The following is a 15944-nucleotide window of genomic DNA, read 5'->3' as shown; positions in this document are numbered from 1 at the left end:
TGGAGCATGTAAGGCAAGAAAAACAAGAAGAGCAATGTAATCGCCTGCTTCCATATGTATTACTGGGGAAGGGTGTGAGGGACACCGGTGCTCATATGTACAAGAAGTGCAGTGATCCCGGATAGGACATGGGTACACAGAAGGGAGAGCCGACTACACCTTCTCCCGCCTCCCGAACCACCCTGCCATACGCCCGCATACCTGGGTGAGCCAAGCGCCTCCAGGTACGTGGCTGGGCGAAACACCTTCCGGTTGGCCTCCTGGCTTTCGTCTTCCGCCTCCGCTTTCGTCCGTGGGTCTCCTCGACTCTCCGTCCGCCGCTGCGTCTACGAAGCTCTCCGACTCCTTGGTTACCGATGCAAGGTCCTTCACGTCTGCTTCTCGTCCTCGAGGTTTGGTTCCCCCGACGTAGAGAGGCTGCTCCCTTTTCAGTGGTAGAGGGTAGGTCACATGATAGTTGGGGGCGGGTTCTGCATCATTCCCGGGAATCTTAAAGGCGCCTGTCCTGCTCAGCGGATCTTCGGATATATTGGGGTCATATTCCTCCTCGTGAGGCTGTTGGGAAAAGACAGGGTATCGGCCAGGTGAATGTGTATCGGACGTCACAGGGGATCCCGCGGCACCGTGACATACCTCCCCCCTAGGACTCTCCCGATCGGGGAGAGGCAGAATGCGTGATAAGAAGTCCGCATTCCCGTTCTCACTGCCTTTTTTGTGTTTGACGGTAAAGGAGAAGGGTTGTAAGGTCAGGAACCATCTAAAGACTCTAGGGTTGTGTCCTTGGTTTCTGCTTAACCATTGTAGAGGGGCATGGTCTGTATATAGAGTGAAGTGTGTTCCTTCCAAATAGAATCTTAACTTATCTACAGCCCATTTTACAGCTAGGCACTCTTTTTCGATGGTCGGATATTTCATTTCCCTGGGGAACAGTTTTCGACTTATAAAGAGAACTGGATGTTCTATCCCCTCCCTCGATAATTGTGATAGTACGGCTCCAATCCCACACCCGGAGGCGTCTGTTTGCAACATGAAGGGTCGTGTGAAGTCGGGTGACACCAGTACGGGGCTAGTAGTGACGGCAAGTTTGAGGTTTTTGAAGGCTCTTTTTAGGGTCTCAGAAGGCTGCTGGAGAGCTTTGACCTTTACATCCTTTTTTAGCACATCAGTGAGAGGTCCGGCTATCTCTGAATATGAGGGGATAAACCTTCTATAGTATCCGAGGAGGCCCAGGAAGGCGCGTACCTCTCTTTTAGTGCTAGGAAAAGGGGTCTCTCGGATAGCTCGTACCTTCTCTTCTTGAGGAGCGATCATCCCGTGACCTAACACATATCCTAGATATTTGACAGAGTGGTAACCTACTCTGGATTTCTTGGCATTGATATGTAGGCCCGCCTCCCGTAAAGCGCCCAAGACCAGGTTGAGGTGGTGCAGGTGTTCCTCCCAGGTTGAACTAAACACGACTATATCGTCGAGGTATGCTGATGCGCAATGCCGGACTTCTTTCAGTACCTCATTCATGAGGCGTTGAAATGTTGCCGGCGCCCCATGAAGACCAAAGGGAAGCACCAGAAACTCATACAACCCGTCTGGGGTGGAGAAGGCGGTCTTTTCTCTGTCTGATGGATGCAAGGGGACCTGCCAATAGCCCTTGGTAAGGTCTAATGTTGTGATAAAGCGGGCCTCCCCTAATTTTTCAATTAAGTCATCCACCCTGGGTATGGGATATGAGTCAAATTTCGATATTTCGTTGAGGGCCCTGAAGTCCATGCAGAAGCGAATGGATCCATCGGGCGTTTGCACCATCACTATGGGTGAATTCCATTAGCTTCTGGAGGGTTGTATGACCCCTATCTTTAACATGTCCCTCACCTCCTGCCGTACGGCTTCCTGTCTGGCCGCAGGAATTCTATAAGTTTTTTTTTTTTTAACCACCTGACCCGGGAGAGTGTGTATCCTGTGCTCGGTGAGTGTGGTTCTACCAGGCAAGTCAGAGAACAGATGGGCATATTGCTGTAGGAGGGTATTGAGCTATTCCCTGAGTGGGCTGTCTAGCTCTGCGTTGACTACCAATTGCTCTAATGTAGTGTCGGATGTCTGTAGAGAGGGTAAGGTAAAGCCCACCGTTTGGGGGATCGGGCCTAACCACTTGCGAAGGAGGTTAATGTGGTACGTTTGTACTCTGTTGGGCTTTATTTGGAGTTTATAGCTGGTTTTCCCCACAGTCCCTACGATTTTATAGAGACCCAGTTTTTCGGCCCTGAACTTGCATGTGGAGGATGGCATCATGACGAGTACCCAGTCACCTACCTTTAGGAGTCTCCACTTTTTCCCCTTGTTATAGTGGTATGCCTGTTCCTTCTGTTTCTTTTCTAGGTGTGAGTATGCAAGGTCTCGTAACTTCCCTAAGCGGGACTTGAGATCCCGTGTATACTCAAGCATTTCCTTGGTGCCTATCTCCTCTTCCTGCTCCCATGCCTCCCTTGTCATGTCCAACAGCGACCGAGGTTGCCGTACATAGAGTAACTCGAAGGACGAGCAACCGAGGCTACTCTGGTATTGGCTCCGGATAACATTGAGAGCGAGGGGTAGGAGACGGTCCCATTCCCTACCCTCTACCGTCAGCATTTTTTTGAGGATGAGTTTTAATGTCCCATTGTACCTCTCAACCAGACCATCCATTTGTGGATGGTATACTGAGGTACAAATGTGAGACATATCGAGGAGGGTACACACCTCTTTCATAGTACGGGCCATAAAAGGGGTGCCCTGATCCGTAAGGATCTCCTTGGGAAACCCTACTCTCGCAAATAATTCCACCAGGCAATTGGCTACGTTTTGGGTGGTCGTAGTTCTTAAGGGAAAGGCTTCGGGGAACCGGGTGGCATAGTCGACCACCACGAGTACATATTCATGTCCTTTTCGGGTCTTAGGGAGAGGACCTATTATATCCATCCCTACCCTGGTGAATGGTGTACCAACAATTGGAAGTGGTTGCAACGGTACATGGGGTGGTTGATAGGGATTGCGCTTTTGGCATGTGGCACACTCCTGACAATATTGTTTCAACTCTTGGTATATCCTGGGCCAATAAAAGTGTCTTAGCACGTTTTTTAAGGTTCTCTCTACACCGGTATGCCCAGCAGTTAGGTGAGAGTGTGAGAAGAACATAATCTGAGCACGGAAGGCCCTAGGTACCAACAATTGAGCCTCTTCTTCTGGAGCCTGCTTTCTGTACAACATTTCCCTATCAATGAAAAAATAGGGGTGGCTGGTGGTGTCTGTTTTGTCCCTTCTCCGGGCGCACTCCCAAGCGTTACGTAGAGTATCGCAGTGAATTTGTGCAAACTTGAAGCTTCTGTCCAGAAGCCAAGGTTCTTGGGTAAGTAGGTTGTGTGTGACTGTCGACCCTGCTGTGGTTCTGTCTGGGTTTAGAGCCTGTGCTCGGAGGATGTGTTGAAACTGGTCGAGGAAGTCGGGGTTATCTGTTCCTATTATTAAAGCTTCAGGGAGTCCTGTCATGACACCAACCCTGATGGAGTGTGGGGTTTTCCCAGGGTATGTGATATCCAAGAGGGCTACAGGGTATGGCTTAATGTCACCGTGTACACATCTAATGTGTACCTGTTCCCCGGTCACTAGCTGGTTGGGCCTCACTAATTCCCTTTTCACCACCGACTGCCTACACCCGGAATCTAACAAGGCCTTTACCGATAGTCCGTTCACCAGGACACTCACATAAAAGGCATTCCCGAGCTCGGCCGTGTATAACACTGTCTTCGGTAAATACCCGATCTCCATGGGTTCTTCCGGAGATCGCCTCTTGGGGCAGGCTCTAGCAATGTGACCCCAGTCACCACAGTCATAGCACTGCGGCCCCTTCGGAGGTCCCCCTTCCATACGGCGTGAAGGTAATCGTATAGAGTCCGTAGGGGGTTTTACTGTTTTTTTTTCCGGCTTTTGATTTTGTAGTCGTGACCCACGCTCCGTTTCCAGTTGGGGTATTCGTGGTTGGGCTCGTGCAAACGTGGAGGCCATTTCGATGGCATCAGCAGTGGTGAGACCTGAGTGTTGGCGTAGCCAGCGTTGAGTATTATAGGGGAGGGCCTCTAAGAATTGTTCTAGGTATATTTTATCGAGGATTTCCTCCTTCGTACTCTCTTGTGAGCGCAGCCACTTATCTGCCTCGTTCTTCAAACGATAGAAAAGGGTCTTGGGGTTCTCTCCCGGGACTCCCTTCTCTTTACGGAAACGTAAGCGATATGCCTCGCAGTCCATGCCAAGGTGGTCAAGAATGACAGTTTTAATGGCTTCATACGGTGTGGTCCCGTTCGGGTTCGCCACCTGATATGCCGCCTGAGCGGTCCCTGTGAGTAGGGGAGCTAGTACAAAAGGCCATTGTTCCACTGGCCACTTACAAGCCCTTGCGGCTCTCTCAAAGTTCAATAGGAGTCTGGATCTTCACCCGGTACATATTTCTGGACCGCGATGCCTGTGGGGCCTGTGGGAAAGGACCGGGGTACCTCTGTCCCCCCTCTGTTTTGTCACTGGAGTATCTGACTAAATGATCCAGTTGTGCCGCAAAGGAATCTTTAAAGACGTCCCTATCTGCCTGAGCAGACGCCATCTGCCGTTCCACTGCCCATTTAAGTTCATCCTGCCCTTTTATTAGATGTTGGATGACGGTTTCCATTATTGCGGTGCTAATGGTTACAATGCCGGCATTCTCCACCAAATGTCATGTATGTAACTCTGGGCTGGCCTTCGGGACTACGTTTTGCGGGGGACCGTTCTATAGGCAGACACGTGGAGACAGATTGTGCGAGACTAAAGGTGGTTTATTTCTCTTCTGCAGCGTAGTAGCACCTTAACGGCAAACAACCTTTACGGTTCAGTCAAGAGGTATATACAATAAACTACAGAGTCTTTCTATGGGCGTTCCTCCTCGTGGTTCCTTGGGCGGGTCGGTATGCTGCTAGGGTGCCTGGAAGGTTCTCTTGGCTCTTGGTTCAAGGCCGGGCCATCGGTGGAGCATGTAAGGCAAGAGAAACAAGAAGAGCAATGTAATCGCCTGCTTCTATATGTATTGCTGGGGAAGGGTGTGAGGGACACCGGTGCTCATATGTACAAGAAGTGCAGTGATCCTGGATAGGACGTGGGTACACAGAAGGGAGAGCCGACTACACCTTCTCCCGCCTCCCGAACCACCCTGCCATACGCCCGCGTACCTGGGTGAGCCACGCGCCTCCAGGTACGTGGCTGGGCGAAACACCTTCCGGTTGGCCTACTGGCTTTCGTCTTCCGCCTCCGCTTTCGTCCGTGGGTCTCCTCGACTCTCCGTCCGCCGCTGCATCTACGAAGCTCTCCGAGTCCTTGGTTACCGATGCAAGGTCCTTCACGTCTGCTTCTCGTCCTCGAGGTTTGGTTCCCCCGACGTAGAGAGGCTGCTCCCTTTTCAGTGGTAGAGGGCAGGTCACATGATAGTTGGGGGCGGGTTCTGCATCATTCCCGGGAATCTTAAAGGCGCCTGTCCTGCTCAGCGGATCTTCGGATATATTGGGGTCATATTCCTCCTCGTGAGGCTGTTGGGAAAAGACAGGGTATCGGCCAGGTGAATGTGTATCGGACGTCACAGGGGATCCCGCGGCCCCGTGACAGAGAGTAAGCCACCTGCAATTTCTGAAACGAGTATAAGAGTTTATCCTGTTAGGATCTCTGCGATGAGTGAGCTGTTCCTGCATATGACACTCTAATGGTTGCAGCAGTGAACATAGAGGTCTATTACGACGCCACCGTAACGGAATGTGGTACCGTCCGCCAGGGGTGCGGCGGTCCCGCACCTGCAATTAGGATGCCACCGTGGCGGGGCATCCCCTATTCCCAGCATTGTGGCGGGTGGTGCTCACAGCACCGCCCGCCATAATGCTGGGAATGCACGTTGTGCATTGCCATGCACAAGGTGATAGGCACCTGCCACCTTGTCCATGCCAATGCAGGGGGTACCATAGGAACCCCCCATGTGCACCCCGACCCCCCCAACCTCCTGGGGGCCTGCTACGGGCCCTCAATAGTAAAGACTGCATGCCTGTCCATGGCAGCGTTGCCGCCATGGACAGGCTGATCACCGCCGTAATCATAATATGGATGGCGGTGTCTTGAAGACACCGCCACCATATTAACCACGTTGTCCACCCGGTTGACGAGTCGGCCAGCGGAAAAGCGGTGGACGGTCTGTCCACCCACCGCGGATCCCCCAGCCATCCTAATATGGCGGGGGGCTTTGAGGTGTGGATGGTGGGCGGATCGCCCCTGCCGGGCCAGCGGTGACTACTGCCGGCCAGGCGGGGGCGATCCGCCCACCATCCTAATGGGCCCCATAGTTGGAACCTATTTTGAGTAAATATTACAGTTTGGCATGTTTGCAGCTTTGTGTTAGTAATTTCTTTATAAAAGGCCCTCTCTGGACACCAACAATAACAAGACTGAGTCACACTTTTGCAAGAGTAATGAAAAGAGTGTTGGAAAGTCAATGATGTACTGCATAAACGTGCATACAACGGTTCAGGGTGTGAGCTTGTACCTCTGCACGTTAGTGGCAACCAAGAAACCCTCCCAAGTGGCTGAGGTCTCAGAAACAGAGAAACAAGGGCTACACATTCACAGTAGGAGGAGATGTGGCGTAACTGCAATATTACCTGGGCATGAGAATTAATCATGGGAGTCTGGGTAAATCAGTGTACTTTTCTATGTTACACATTGTATATATGTGTAATTGACTAACATGAACATACATTGGCAATATAAAGAAGTGATTGAACAGACTCCCCTCCCTATTGTGTCACACGTGTCTTTTCTCACCTCTCGCGGCTCCAGAAGAAAGGGTGCTTAAAGAAGTCTTTTATTGACTGGTGCTCCTCATCTGGGTTCTGAAGCTTTTGGATCAAGTCCCCCGCCTCCAAGGAACTGTCCACCACATCTGGAGGTAATCCATCCAAATCCTGTCCCACTGCTCCAGTCATGTACTGGACCACGTCTGCTAGGCCCTGGAACAGGAGGAAGCATGTTATATTACCAAGGCACAATAGACTCTTGTATGTTCAATAATCATTGTTTCAATTGAATATTAAAGCACTCGTCATAGCAAAGTGAAAACAGATTCACATTTTAAAAACAAAATTTTATTTTGCAAATTAATAGTTGTTTCACTTCCTAAACGCAACCCACTTATAAATGTGTTCGAGGACCCAGCGTTGTCTGTACCACCTAAATCCATTTTTCATACCATAGCTTCCCTCGCCGGCATTAACACGACAGCCTTCCAGGGAAGGTTTTTACTTCATTGTAGGAAAGTGCTCTCTTTGGATGGTCACCCCCCACTTTCTGCTCTGGATAATGTGGTATTAGAACTGAAGGTGCACTGGGACCTGTAGCCAGGCCCCAGTGCCACTGCTCTTTCCCTCAAATTGTATGTGAATTGGTACCCCCAATTTGCAAGATGCTTTAACTCCCTATAAAAGTCCTTAGTATATGGAACCTGTGGTACCTAGGGCGAGGGACGTACAGGGATCACTAGGACTGCAGCACTATTTGTGCCTCCCTGAGGGACAGAGTAAAAGTAAGGTCTGCTACTGCAGCCTGCATGACCATCTCTGCTCGAGTGCGACTGCACACACCATGCATGACAGAGCTACCTCACTGCTTTAATATCTATAAGTCACTCCTAAGGTAGGCCTCCTAAAGCCCAGGAAGCAGGGTGTATTATATTAATGGTGCAGGTACATATGTACAGACACATATACCTCTACAGTAACCTTGCCATTCAAGTTTTCTGTAAGTGAACAGCAGTACATAAGTTAACGTGGACTGGCTAACGAACCAAACTGAGATAGCCAGCGCCATCGAATTTAGTAGTGTTTGGTATCAAATAGCGTGTTTTTTCACCCTGACATGATTCTCGTGTCGAGAATGAACTGGCATGTACCCAGGCGCCAACCTTATAGGGTGCCCACCGAGTTATTGAGTTCCCTGGGCCTTGACGGGCTTTTAGAGCTGGTTGCCACCAAGAAGTTTGACCTCCTGCTATCACTGGGCAGAAAGGAGCTCACACCTCCGCCCCTCTCAGGATGGCTAGTGAAAGACCCATCGGGGCGGTGAGCCTCAAAGACTTCACCGCCTCTGATCTGCAAGTTACTTGTCTCCTAGTGGAGACAAAGGCCCTTCCTGCCCTCAGGCACTCGTGTTTGAGGGCGTACAACCTCCAAAGATTAACCACACCTCTAAGGTGGGCTAGTTGGTCTGTACAGTTGAGGATGGCCCGTGCCATCTTGAAAAGTCACTAGAATAGTGGGTTCTAGGTAGTTTGGTGACATACACCTAGCGGATGTTGACACTTCAGAATCAGATTAGCAGCAGTTCTAGTAGCCCATTTGTTACTAGCCTTCACTCCCCTAAACACCCCCTAAATTCAGGATTTAAGGGGCACCCCTGACACCAGAATTCCAGATCTGGTCTGAAGAAGAAGGACAAAGGAGAGACCCATTTCAGCTCAAGACAGGACTCCCCAAATAAGAGGCACAATATACTGCAACTGTGGCAGTCCCCCTGCACCCGCTGGACCACAACTCGTCCAGGTCCAGAGACCAGTTCCAGAAGGAAGGTGAACTCCTCTGCAAGCCAAAGACTTAATCAGGACTCCCTAGGTTTAGAGGTACTAGTCCCATGCAGTCGACAGGTACAAACCGCACTTCCAAGATCCAAAGAAGGACCGACCACCGGGCCCTGTCGTGGACCAGCCCAAAAGTAACTGGCCAGGTGCCTTCTTGGAAGCGTAGTCCTGAACCTCCAAGTCTCTGCCCTCTAAAACATTCCCCAGACCTCTGGATGAAGATTGACCTTGTCGTAACCCGTGCCGGAACCAAGCCTTCTTTGGGGTCTTACTTACTTCTACGTTCTTCACACGATACCCCACATGGAGTGAATATCTGGCATCATCCCCCCTCCTCTTCTGTGGCACAGTTGTTAAGCTCTTGCATCCCAAAGACTGGTTTGTTGGCACACCTGGTAAACCCAGTTCCTGCAGTCCCATTCAGCATCATGGATGGACAAGTACACTTCTGCACCCAAGGCGATTGAGCTAGGAAGAGCTGTCTGTCTGTTGATTCCGGGTCCAGGTGCCCCTCCAAGGTTCACTTCCAAGGGGCTCCTCTGAACTCAACCTGCAAGTATTGTTTTGTAAAGTGCTATCTTTTTGACATCTCCTGTGGATTCTGTTCAGCTCCAAGTACAGCCAGGGCACCTCTGCACCTGGACTCTCTGGGCAAGGTAAAATTGTTGTGACTGTCAGAGCTCGGTCAGAGGACCCACAAGACCTTAACTCTGAGTGGGTTCCGTTAAACTCACCCTGCAAGTGACCAAGTGCCACCTTGTATTTCTCCCATGGACTTGAATGGTAAAGTTTGACAGCTCTACAAAGTATCAATTTAATTATCACTGTAAATTCTATAGGTCAAGTGACCTGTACATGCTTCATTCTGGTGTCTAAATTTATTTAAAAAAAATAAGCTCTATTTTTATAAATTGGTGTCAGATTTCTTTTGAGTCCTGCCAATTACTTATTGTCACTATTGGTACTGTAAAATGCTTTAACATGTTCCTCTAAGGAAGCCTGTCTGCTGGGGATGTGGAATTCCTATAGCCCGACGCCCCGGACATATTGTTCGGGGTCAAGGGCAACAAGTTTTCAGGTGTATTTTGTCCTTGGGACAAGTAGGCCCAACCCCCTACAGCACAAACACTTTTGTTGCCAGTTTACAGTATCAAATTATGCATCAGGGAAGGGCACTGTCTGCAGTTAAGCTAATATTTGTGTCCTTGTGTTTATGCGGTTCAAACTTGTATTTATGGTTCATTAATGCAAAGTCTTTATTATTAGGGTGAGTGCTCGAAGTAAATGTTGTAAGCTCAGACCGCACTACTGACAGTGATTCCAGTATTAAAATGTGTACACACGATTTCAAAGTTTAGCAATATGAGGCTATGTATAACGCTCCCAGGATGCTCTCTGATTAGATGCAAATATTTGCAGAAGCTTGAAAGTAGATTGATGATTCTTTGCTTTCAAAATAAATGTTCACAAAAAACTGCAAATAGCAAAAAAAAAATTGATAAACTACTGTAACATATTTCGTACCGTTTTTTTTGCAGCATTATTTAGTAAAATGTGTTGATGTATGCTAGCATTTCCCAAAAATATTCCTAATGGAAAATCAGTGAAACAAAGTTTCAATAAGATTATGGGAAACATAAAAATAAACAAGCATTGGCAAAGCCAGTAGATCTGAAATTGGTGGTCAGCCTCTTGGGTTTGTCAAGGTGTGTCTTGTTTTGGCATGGTTTTTGTAAAAACCTTATTGGTGTGGGAGCTGCCGGGCCTTCACCATTACATTGACAAAAGCAAAACTGGTTTTTGGTCTCAAAAATCACACTATGCCTCAGTAGTTCCTGGCACTGAACAAAACTACTTTGTGTGCCGATATGCTCCTTGTGAAAGAGCAGAATACGGTCACTCACAGTGAAGCCAGCCAATAGACAGAGAGAGAGACGTAATTTTAATAAACTCAAAACATCAGACCTAATTAGGGGCCCAATTATTAACGAAAGTCTCAAAAAGTGCATCCATAGTATATGTCCTTGCATTAAGTGCAGATTTACAGCGTTCGTGATTTCAAAAAAATTTACAGAAGTAGGCCAAGAAATAGTACTCCAAGAAAATATTTGTCAACTGCATTTAAGCATGAGCAAATATGCATGTGCAGATTTGCTCTTGCAAATGTCTGTTGAGTGTTTGCAAGTTCACTATTCCTCCAACCACTTTTTTTCTCAGCCCTTGAAGAAGTTTTAAGTCTGCCATTGTCAGGAGTAAATTTTCAACTTTTCTCAGTATGGGAACAGACTAGAGAAGAAGAATTGGTGAAAACCCTTAAAACATGCAAGTTAGTAGGTTTTCAGAGACTCAAATAGGCATTCCAACCCTGGAACTATTGCTTACCACTACATTCAGGCCTACTACGAAGATCTGCGGAAACATGGCAAAATAAGGGAGTTGCAAAGTATTCAAACCCTAATATGGTAAGGGTCTTGGCATAATCAGACAGGCTATATCAGAGCTCTTATTTAACGAGATTGCTGCCATAATTTGTCGTTGCATTACATGGCGCAAAAGGGACAAGTGGATTTTGTTACAGGACAAGTAGATTTATGAAGCATCTTGCCCCATGGAAAAGTAGATATTTTATTAAATTCCACACCCTGACATTGCCACTGTACCAGGACTGTGAGAAGGATTACTAGTGTCAAAATGAGGTCCACTTTTGGGTACTGTGTTATTACTAGGCCTGGGCAGTAAATTCCATTCCGCTCGCGGAATTTGCAGAATGTGGGTAATTTTACGTTCCGCGGAGAACGTGGAAATGACAATAATTCTGCGATCCGTGGCTTCGCGGAATTTGTTGCTTGTTCGCGCTTTCAAAATGCGTGTTCGTGAGATATTTCTCCCTGAGCACGCAAACAGCATTCGTGAACAAGAAAAAAGCATCGCGAACGGGCGGAACAAGCAATTCCGCATGTTCGTGGAACTTTTGCATGCTCGGGGAGATTTTTTACCATTTTGCAGAGCTTTGCGTAGTGAGACTATGCAAATTCCACCCACCCCTGGTTATTACATGGTAAGGCCCCCAGCCACACTACGTAATATTTCCAATTTGCTACATTGGTGTTACAACGGTTGAGATCTTGAACTTGTGTTTCGCAGTACCCCTTCACCTTACTTTTTTTGTGTACACAAAGAAATCCTAGCAATTGTCTTTAGAAAGTTATTTTTGATAAATCTTTTTAAAACAAGTATGAGTGGAAGTGTTAGGGCCCTGTGTAGACCCCCATTCCAAAAGCAAAATCAAGATCTGAGATTCCAGAAAGTTAGGATAAATGTGTGTTTAAAAGTTACCAGTAATTTTTGTTTAGAAGAATCCCTACTTCTGGATACATGAAGCACAATGGAGGATTTACAGAACCCCGATATGCCCATCTTCTCCACTCTCAAGATGAACTATTAGAGAGCCCTATGCACAGTTAGATGCATTAGCTTTAGAGCTACTGCAAAGAAAGAGGCTGTCGAGAAGGCACTCGGTGCCTACGAGGAAGAGCAGGACAAGGAGAGTCATACCTCTGAAGTCATGATAGATGAGGAGGATGACTTCCTATCCCGAACAGACAATGGGAGAGGCTGTGACAACCAAAGCTCTGCACTGTTTCCCAGACCCCCCTCACCAGCAGAAAGTGACGAAGAACACTCCTCTGTTGTTTGGGTGCTAGGAAAGCTTGTGGACATGCTAGCCCAACTCTTCCTGGAGGAGAGAATACTTGAATTTGAGGAGAAGAGACTAGCCCTTGAGGTGAAACGGTTTAAGTGGGGTCTTGTTCCCAAATATGGTGGCAGCAATTCAGATAGGGAAAAAAAGGATTCTTTTGACCCTAAGATCCCCAAATGGATTGTCCCCAAGTACAGTGATCGAGACGACATCGATAAATGATTTGCAGTCTTTGAGAGGGCCTGCAAAATGAGGAGGATAGGTCGCCAACATTGGGGCTCTCTACTTTGGGAGTTATTCTCAATACAGGGCGGATATAGACTTCTGACCCTTAAAGAGGAAGTGGTTGAGTCCTAGCAGCACATGAAGGAGACACTCATAGAAGGGTTTGGACTCACCACAGAGGAGTACAGAGTCTAGATTATTGAGACCCAAAAAGGTCCAAAGCAAACTTGGGCAGACTTTATTGACTCCTCGGTCAAGTCACTAGAGGGCTGGGTGAAAGGTAATAAGGTGGACACTTACAAAGGGCTGTATAATTTGTTAATGAAAGAGCACATCCTGACTAACTGTACCACATTATTACAGCAGCATCTAGTAGATTCGGAACTGTCCTCTCCCAGGGAGCTGGGGAGGAAGGCAGATAAATGGGTCAGATCCAGGGTATCCAAGAAAAAGACCCGAGGTGGTGGTGACCCCAAGAAGGGTGCTCAGACTTCACAATAGGGGTAGGAGGTGATCACTGACAGGGGCAAAAAGTAGGAGTTCTCTAAAGGCCCCCAACATACTTCTCCCATGACTCTTCCCAGTCCAAAGGAAAGAGATATCAAGGAAAAAAATTGGGATCCCAAGAAGACTGGGATGTGCTTTGACTGTTATCAGCCAGGGCACAAGAAGGGTGAAGCAATATGCACCAAGAAGTCCCCCACTGGTGGACAGTCCAAGGAAATAGTAAGTGTTGGGATGGGAGTGTAAGTGTAATCTAAAGAGGCCAGAGGCTACACTGAGGCTACTTTAGTGTCCCTAGGAGGGGTGGGCCTTGGAGCCTTAGCAGTTTTATCTCCAAGACTGGAGAAGTACAAACAAAGGCAAACCATCAATGGGATTGAAGTTGAGGCTTTGAGGGATATAGGTGCCAGTGTCACCATGGTGGCAGCCATACTGGTTTCCCCAGACCAAATGACCCCGGATGTAAGTCACTCTCACCCTTATGCATCAAGCCAAAATCCAGTCGGTAAAATACCGAATCCTTATTAGCTCCCGGTATTAAGTAAAAAATACCCAATCCCAATGCATCAACCCAAAAGCAGAAATCGGTATTTAAGGAATCCTTAAATAGCGATTCTTTAAATAGGGATTCCTTAAATACCGATTCCTTAAATAGCGATTGCATTTAAGGAATCCCAAAGTGAGATTCCTTAAATGCAATGCATCAAAGTTAAAAAATTAGCGATTTCGCTAATAAGGGGAGCAAATTACCATGAAGATGAACTGCATGGTAATTTGCAAAAACTTTGAAAAATGCACTTTTGTGCATTTTTCAAAGTTTCATGTTGCGCACACACATGCCCTTAGAGCATGTGTGTGTGCAACATATGTGCACATATCATTTTCAGGGGTGCAACAGGGTGTCCTTTTGACACCCTGGCACCCTTGAAAGTGCTCCAGCTATTAGCGTTTCGGTAATACCGAATCGCTAATACAGAATGGCTTTACATTCATTGCTATGGGCCTCCAAGCCCATAGGAATGAATGGGTAGGTATTCCTTATTACCGATTCGGTATTACCGATTCGGTAATAAGGAATGTTAAGGAATCGCTATTTGAATAGCGATTCCTACATGCATAGCCTTTTGCTATTCCTTATTAGCGATTCCTTATTTTTCGCTAATAAGGAATCGCAAATGCTAATGTTGATGCATATGCCCCTAGATTACCTATGCTGACAATGAGAGTAGGCTTCATCCAATGGCTTAAGTGAACCTAGAGTGGGGAGGAGTTAATAGGCAGAAAGAGGTGGTTGTGCCTCCTGCCTTTCCAGTAGTGCGCCTGTTAGGCAATGATCTGGAGACTTCTGCGTGGGCAGAAGTAAAGCGGAAGGCTCATGCAGAAATGCTGGACCTCCCTGAGTGGGTCTGTGAGACAACTAGGGCACAGACTGCATATCGGGGGTGTCAGAAGGCCTTGGAGCCTGAAGGTCTGGCTTCAAACCATCAGAAACAAGAGGAAGGGCAAGACTGTTGACACGGCTACTAAGAGGTCGAGGATTAGGAGGAGAAGTCTCCCCAGGGAGATTCCCAGATGCCTCACAAGCGAACTGCAGCTAAAGAGCTTGAGCCTGACCTGGCAGAGATTCCTGATGCAGAGGTACCCTCCGGAGAGGACCTGTGCCAAGAGAAAAAGAGATGCCCTACTCTTGAGGGCCTAAGGCAGTAGGCTACCAGGCAAGAAGAGGGAAATGCCAGTGGCACTCACCGGGTTTATTGTGAGGATGGGCTCCTGTATACTGAGGCAAGGCACCCCAAACAATGGGCATCCAGAAGAGTGGTGGTCCCCCAGGTGTAGAGAGAGTTCATTTTAACTTTAGCCCATGAAATCCATCTTGCTGGACATCTAGCACAGACCAAAACCTGGGACAGCTTGGTTGCCCATTTTAATTGATCCACTTGATAATCCCACTCCACTGATCTACCTCCGTTAAAGAATTGTTGTCCAGAGATATTCATTTTTGTTTGTGCTTTTGGATCATTAGAGAAGTAATTTAGCTTGGGTAGACATTGTTGATCCGGGTTGAATTTTTCTCGACAACATTTTTAAAAATGGTGGATGTATTGCAGTGATGATGTAATATTTGAGGAACCATGAGACCTATATACTTCACATTGATGTCAGAACACAGGTTTTTGGGGGTCAAGTAGTCTTATAGAGACAGAAAATAACTCCCCAGAGCAAACCTTCCGCCATTTTCCAAAAAGGAGGCTATTATAGGGGAAGAAGAGACATGAAACAAATAATGATTTTTGATCCTTTTACGTATACACCAGACAATGTTTATGATCTGAATATATAAAAAAAAATAATGTTTATCACTCTGTTTTAGACACGTCTTCATAGTTCACTTAATTTATTTGTTTTGGCAATTGATCGTGGCACATTCGCAGAATGTTGAACATTTGAGAAGAGCATATCGACAGGGACATCTTTTTGTAGCACAGGTTTTGCAAGTACATGTACGTGTAAGCTCTGTGGATAGAGGCTTTAGACATTTTGTACGTTTTAGCACCCCATCAATATCTTCCCAACCAAATTCACATGGATCTTTCTCTACATATGCATGATGCAAAACATTTACACGTGTTCTAATCAAGTAGAACGCTTTTTTATTGTGTCCAAGGACAGAATATGACATTTGTAGAAGATCACTTAGCAGGACTGATCTCTTGAACTCACTGTACCGAAGATCCTCAAATGTGTGACAGTCAGAACTTGTTTTTCACACACGCACAAGGTATTTTTGTACGTCTTTAAAGTAACAATCTTCTTATGTCTCAGCAAATCCTTTTAGAAACTTCACAGGTTCAG

At 47.1% G+C, this 15944-nt stretch overlaps 1 protein-coding gene across 4 annotated transcripts in view; it reads right to left on the bottom strand.

Moving 5' to 3' along the window:
* The window catches only part of LOC146833852 (2-5A-dependent ribonuclease-like), a 409083-nt gene that overhangs the window by 220199 nt on the left and 172940 nt on the right, over positions 1-15944 (bottom strand). For 3 of the 4 annotated variants that reach the window (XR_014960622.1, XM_085601751.1, XM_085601752.1), the window contains exon 4: positions 6856-7040. Coding sequence is in view for 3 of the 4 variants with exons in the window: in XM_085601751.1 (XP_085457877.1) it covers positions 6856-7040 (185 nt within the window). In the remaining variant the exon portion in view is untranslated. Of the gene's footprint in view, positions 1-5225; positions 5580-6855; positions 7041-15944 lie in introns of those variants that run through there. The other variant, XM_085601753.1, reaches the window with a different exon arrangement.

Source organism: Triturus cristatus, chromosome 4_2 (assembly GCF_964204655.1).
Source record: "Triturus cristatus chromosome 4_2, aTriCri1.1, whole genome shotgun sequence".
NCBI classification, from domain to species: domain Eukaryota; kingdom Metazoa; phylum Chordata; class Amphibia; order Caudata; family Salamandridae; genus Triturus; species Triturus cristatus.
This window is presented reverse-complemented; position numbering and strand designations above follow the sequence as displayed.